Genomic DNA, 6,457 nt, shown 5'->3' on the forward strand with positions numbered 1-6,457 from the left:
TCTACTGCTACGTAAGAAATATTCAAAAGTGGAAAGATGTCTTTAGAGGCTCATGATGGGAAGATAAAAAACCCCATCTCCAATCTAGTTTCCAAGGACGAAACCTACATTAGAAACAGGGGCATGTTAACACATTTCGAAGACCAATTTTGTACTTCCCATCCAAATATTTTGTAATAGCATAAGTCGAAGGTTTTAGCCACCAAGATTCGGCAATGATGATATCATAAAGAGTCGTTTGTAAAGGCTGTGATTATAAAGCCAAATCAAATTTTTATACTTTTTAAGAAGTGTTTGGCCTAATGTGAACTCATTCCCAAGTATATAAATGACTTTTGAGTCATTGTATGGGACTTTTACATATAATGCAAGAGCTCTTCACTAACTCGTATGCAAGTATATAAATGACTTTTGAGTCATTGTATGGGACTTTTACATATAATGCAAGAGCTCTTCACTAACTCGTATGCAAGAGAGAGAGAGAGAGAGAGAGAGAGAGAGAGTTCATGCATGTGTGGTGTGCTTCCTCCATTCTTGCATTTTCTTATATGAGTGCGATTGAGTGAGAGAGTCAGCCTTCTTCTGTGTATGAGTATCATAGTGAGTGACGCACCGGTAGAGCGAATGAGGAAGTAGAGCAACCAAATAGAAGTTGCATCTTGGAGCATGGCTCGATGCAGGTAATCAATAAGTTCCCCATGGCAGTTACAATTCTATTCCTAGCTTGGGCCAAGCTAGAAAGGAATAGTTGTGTAAACTCATAAGTTGATATCGTACATCGTATAAATACAAAAGAATGCCGATAATTTGAAGTCACATGCATGATGGAATTGTATGTTGTATAGAATCTTTTTATACACATACCTTTTCAGATTATGGCCATGGCCATGATTTTTTATTTTTGACACTTCATATATGTTTTCATACTTGTTGTGTGGGTCATGTCCTTTGCATCGATACATTGAAACTCTGCTTGATTTTGGACCACTCAAAATCCATAAAATTTGGAATTTGTCACATCCATGACTAATGGCTTTCTAATGAGACCGTGGTTGTTTAGAACTCTTACCTGTGTTTGTGGGAAGTTCATGTGTATCATGGCTTTTTTGGTCATGGCTCTTGTGGTCTATGGTTCTTCCATTAATAAGGTGTTTAATTGATTATTTTTGTTACTAGTTCCGAGTAATGTTTTGATCTAAAGGAACGGTCCCATACAAATTCTTTTGGCACCATACCTTTTTGGGTCACGAGTTCTAATGTTTCTATTTTGGCACCATACCTTTTTGGGTCACGAGTTCTAATGTTTCTATTTTGATGTTTCTATAATGGGCCCTTTATGCTTCTTGGAGCATAAAGAGGTTCATGTGGCAACTTACCATTTTGGGACAAGTGTTCTTGTGGAGCTCTTATATGGTTTATTGGAAGTTGTTCATTTGATTATCTTTGAGTGACATTGTTGCCAACTCCTTGTGATTTAGGATTTTGTTGTGGGGTAGCCAGATGTTATGATTTCCTTGGTAGAAACTTTGGGTTTGAAGTACATAGTTCAATATCTCTAGTAGTTGTAACAACAAGGTTCGACTTCTAATGTGGTTGCTTCTTGATGGTTATTAGTTTCCTTGATACAGTACAAGCCTCAACCTTATGCAATTATGGCCACTTGTTACCTTCACAATAACCTTATGCCTTCAACGACTGATGATGTTATTGCTTGTTTTGCGGTGATTGTTTATATCAAATTGCGTATAAGATCTTGAGGATGATCTCCTTTGGGAATCCAAATGGTAGTGTTGCCATCATAGTAGCCTTGTTTTGCGGTGTTTGTTTATATCAAATTGCTTATAAGATCTTGAGGATGATCTCCTTTGGGAATCCAAATGGTAGCGTTGCCATCATAGTAGCCTTGGTCCTCCAACATATCCTTAGGCACCCAACATTGATGAAACTTTTTCAAATGTTAGTAACATTGAGAGGTTGTGTTGACTTCAATCCATTTAGTAAAATAATCATTCCCATACAATGATATAAAGAGCTTGAGAGTTTCTTCCAACAAGGATAATGGATCCTACAAAAAGTCAATTTCGCATTTCTTTAAGGGTTGTTGAACCATGACAGGCATTTATGGCATTTTATCATTCTGCTGAGATGCTACAAATCATTGAAACACTCACTGTTAACAACCTTTTGGGATTGACACATTTTGCTAGTACTCTTTGTATATATTCTAATATGTTTTATTGCCAAACCAAAATAGATTTACCCAGAGTAGCAACTTGGATGCCCATGTAAAAGGCTAATGTTAATGTCTCTTTGTTGGCCTTTTCATGTGATAGCTGGTCAAGTGTGAATCCATTTCCCAGATATATGAATGACTAACACTCGTGTATGGATAACATTTGTATGCATAATGAAGAGAGAGAGAGAGAGAGAGAGAGAGAGAGAGAGAGAGAGAGACTCTACACATGTATATTGTGCTTATAAGAGAATGGGAGTGTGAGGATAAACCACACATAAAGCTTGCTTTATACACTACAATCAGTTCAAACTAAGCTATAAAAACAACACAGTTTGATTTATATCATTGTTTGATTAAAAGAGTATATAAGCCATCACTTAATGACATTATTGTTGATATCAACAAACGATACCATATCATTGTTATTAGATACCCTATGTACGATAGCTATATCTCTAGATAAGGTGAACTTAGCATTTGGGCAACAAGTCCCATTCTCACATTTCTGCCTAGGAGCAGCTACCAGAATATTGGCCATCCATTTGAAGTAGCCAAATAAGATGAATTGAATGTGCTTGCACCTTATAAAGAGCACATATGCCTCTGGCACCCCTATATGCAGCAAAAAGAACCCTCTTGAAGAAATCAAAATAAGCGACGGTCTCACAACAACTTACAACCAAGGTCTCTATATTAAATCAAAGGTCACAATGATTCAGAATCTACAACCATTGTCGGTTTTAGCATAGCAGGGGCAGCAATGAGGATCATAGGAATCTACGACCATTGTCGGTTTTAGCATAGCAGGGGTAGCAATGAGGATCATAGGGATCCTCAATTGTGATCCCATACACAAAAAGCACAATGTGATGCTGTTCACATGGTTTCTCCAGAGTGTACCTCAAAGGGGTGCTCTATCTGTAACATTCAAGTTTAATTATAAGAACCAGGTAAACACTCAGAATTTGTTCTATTTGACAAGCCAAGAATGTAGAAAAGTGCACTTGATTGAAATTATATCTCTAAACCCTTTCTTGCATGTACCTGACAGATAGGATTACTGGAAAATGCATCAGAATCTTCATTAAGAAAACCATGTCAATGCATTTAGGTTTGAAAGCACATACCAGAAATCTAAAACCCCCCCTGGCTTGATACTCAACAGTGCCTTGCATGGTAAGGAGAAGAGGTTTACCTCAAATAGCTCCTCCAACTTAGTCTTGAGTAAGATATACTCTTGTTTCAGCTGCTGCAAAGCTTGCGAACACCTGGCACAGAGCAATAACCGTCAGAACTACACAATATCTATCAGGCCAATCCATCGAGCAAAGCGCCGCACTCAATTATATCCCATATCACAACAAAGGACTGCTATCAAGGGAAGTGTAATTTGAAGACAATTTTATTGACACCATGATAAGACATCACAGCACAAAGACAGTTTAAGCTTACCCTTCCAGATCATTTGAGTCACAGAAGCTGCGGAATGCGACACATGCATCCTTCACTCGCAAGACTCCTAAGCTGTTAGAGGACAGTCACTCACAACATAAATCCCTTAAACATTAGATGATAAAAGTATGAGTCACCTACTTTACATGTAAGATTAACCCAACTCCTTGACACACTCAACTCATCAAAGTAATCGAAGGCGAACCTTGAGCTGCTCCCTTTGAGCTGATGCACACAGGCATCCACTCCTTTGAAGTCCACCGGATCTTGGCTCCTGCCAGGAATGGAGTGGCCAGCTTAAGCACTGATGACAATCTATCCACTCAAGATTTTTGCAATCATAATTACTAGTTTAAAATCCACATGCGAAGCAAAATAATGATAATTTGAATGTATCCTAAGGGTTCTTGGCCGGGTCCCTGCCACCGCTGGTTCGACCCAGATGGCATGCTTGGATATGTGAATATGCATATGGCATGCTTGGATGTGTGAGGATGTGGCAGGCTTGGATATGTACATTTTACATATGTGAGTATGTGGCATACTTGAATGCGTGAGTCTGTGAATTGTATCCTTGGTTTGTGAATTATATTTGCTTTGGGTTTTGCAAAGCATAAAGAACATATACAGTGTTGTAGTGAGCTCCTCAAGCAGCCTTTCAGAGTCTTCAAAGTAAAGCCCCACAACCTCGGCCACAAACTCGGGGTTGCTCTCGTCTTGGAGTTGATGAAGTTGAAGGAACTGATCATCAACAAAGCTCTACAAACCCACCCCCACACCCCAAAAAAAATAAAAGCTTTTTTATGAAAGCATTTCAACCAAATATGCCATTTCCATGACTCTTGATCTACACAAGTTACAAAGTGGATTTCATAATATCTAAGGGAAAAACAAGGTGAAGTGCTGGTAATCAAGCTACATACTCTAAATGCTTCAGCATATATGATTATTTGATCATCAAGATGACAAAACCCATTAAACAGAAATTGTTTTACAAACCCAACCCCCCCCCCTTCTCCAAAACACCAAAAACACAACCCAAAAATAAAAAATAAAAAAAATAAAAAAAAAAGATGAGAAAGATCTTGTTATGAAATGCTTAAACTCAGGGGGTTTGATTCTTAACTCAAGAATTTACTAGAGACTTTTTTTTAAAAGAAAATTTGAAGGGGTTACCTGTTGAATGAGAGAGCTCAAGTGCTCTGCCATCTTGGGGTCATCCATGCTCTAGAAAACCAAAGGCTTGCTGTCTTCTGTGAAGCCATTAAGTACCATTTAGACGCCTAGTGCCCACATGGAAAAAATCAGAAAAGAAAAGCCATTACTAGGCGGCAGTGGCCCTAAAAGGCTGGAAAAAGGAGAACAAAAGATAGCCTTTGTTTCGTGTCAAGAATAAGGCCATAGTAGACTGTAGTAAAGAAAGGAAAAGCTCCATAGTGAACTGTAATAAAAACGGAAAAAGCTCATGGTGGATATGGAGGCCATCATATCGTAAATGATTCCTTGTGGGGTCTCCCAAAGGTGGAACAAGGAATAGTTTGAACTTTGATCCACGGCTGAAATTTGATAAACTTGACCCCCTGCACTTCTGATTGCGCTCTTGGCTCTTGGTATTACATGCTAGAGATGAGCTCTCAGACCTGTCACATGGTAGATATAGTTTCTTGCATTGCTACTCAAGTTCCCTATTCAGAAGAGAGAGCATGTGGCAGGAGAGAGCATGTGGCAGGAGAGAGCAGGCAACAAGTCATGGCCATGCGCTTTGAAACAAAACTCAACAATCACCTTGAAATAATATTTCAATCGCTCTATGTACCAACTTGTGAGCTTTTATTCGAATATGAGTGACTATACGTGTGAATACACTCAGTGTGATATGTGTGTTGGGATGAACACTACGATAAATATGTATGTGTACATGTGTGTGGGTTCACACATCTCTCTCTCTCTCTCTCTCTCTCTCTCTCTCACACACACACACACCCACACATGAAGAAAGAGGGAGGTGACGGGGGGCTGTGTGTGTATGTTAGTAGCTCGTGCAATTTTGTTGAAATACCACGTGATGTGGGGTAAATGTTTGGAGCAAAGGGGAGTGGTATGTGACCCTCAAACATTTGTAATGGTTACATAAGTCAGAGACTATGGCTCAAAGGGTTAAAGGGAGCTGAAAGGTTGATGAAAAGGTGGGATGACCAGCCCATGTGAAGGCCAAAAAAGTAGATGCCTAGAAGAAGTGGGAAAGGATGTTTCATGGGTGCTCACCTCAAGGGAGATGGTGCTCAAATCTAGAAAAGGTTAAGGTGAGCTTAAGCTTATAGGATTAATGGGCTGTGTGTGTATGTTAGTAGCTCGTGCAATTTTGTTGAAATACCACGTGATGTGGGGTAAATGTTTGGAGCAAAGGGGAGTGGTATGTGACCCTCAAACATTTGTAATGGTTACATAAGTCAGAGACTATGGCTCAAAGGGTTAAAGGGAGCTAAAAGGTTGATGAAAAGGTGGGATGACCAGCCCATGTGAAGGCCAAAAAAGTAGATGCCTAGAAGAAGTGGGAAAGGATGTTTCATGGGTGCTCACCTCAAGGGAGATGGTGCTCAAATCTAGAAAAGGTTAAGGTGAGCTTAAGCTTATAGGATTAATGGAGAATGGAGATATACTCAAGCCTATAAAAAGGCACTCTACCTAATGGATTATTGTGTCAGAACCTCTTGTCATTATGCTCTAGTTTTATCAATAACTTTTTCATTAGCCTTAATCTCTTTTCTT

General features: G+C 39.2%; 1 protein-coding gene across 1 annotated transcript; it reads right to left on the reverse strand.

The window, feature by feature from the left end:
* Positions 1-2,909: 2,909 nt before the first annotated feature.
* Positions 2,910-5,341, reverse strand: LOC147612372 (histidine-containing phosphotransfer protein 1-like). Its single transcript, XM_086782996.1, has 6 exons — positions 4,865-5,341; positions 4,317-4,447; positions 3,894-3,962; positions 3,689-3,760; positions 3,432-3,504; positions 2,910-3,154 (listed from the first exon to the last, which is right to left on the reverse strand). Exons 1-6 carry the CDS (start codon positions 4,910-4,912, stop codon positions 3,113-3,115), a joined length of 435 nt encoding a protein of 144 aa, XP_086639122.1. The 5' UTR covers positions 4,913-5,341; the 3' UTR covers positions 2,910-3,112.
* Positions 5,342-6,457: the final 1,116 nt, after the last annotated feature.

The sequence above is a fragment of the Cibotium barometz genome, chromosome 45 (assembly GCF_041138505.1).
Source record: "Cibotium barometz isolate CiBa-2024 chromosome 45, ASM4113850v1, whole genome shotgun sequence".
In the NCBI taxonomy this organism is placed as follows: domain Eukaryota; kingdom Viridiplantae; phylum Streptophyta; class Polypodiopsida; order Cyatheales; family Cibotiaceae; genus Cibotium; species Cibotium barometz.

What these genes read in the sequence shown, in the direction of transcription:
- LOC147612372 (XM_086782996.1), bottom strand. Translation starts at nt 4,912, where the DNA reads ATGGATGACCCCAAGATGGCAGAGCACTTGAGCTCTCTCATTCAACAG. An exon ending in GACTCAAATGATCTGGAAGG is followed by an intron (nt 3,505 to 3,688) that starts GTAAGCTTAAAC and finishes GCTCTGTGCCAG; the next exon opens with GTGTTCGCAAGCTTTGCAGC. An exon ending in AGTTGGAGGAGCTATTTGAG is followed by an intron (nt 3,155 to 3,431) that starts GTAAACCTCTTC and finishes TGAATGTTACAG; the next exon opens with ATAGAGCACCCCTTTGAGGT.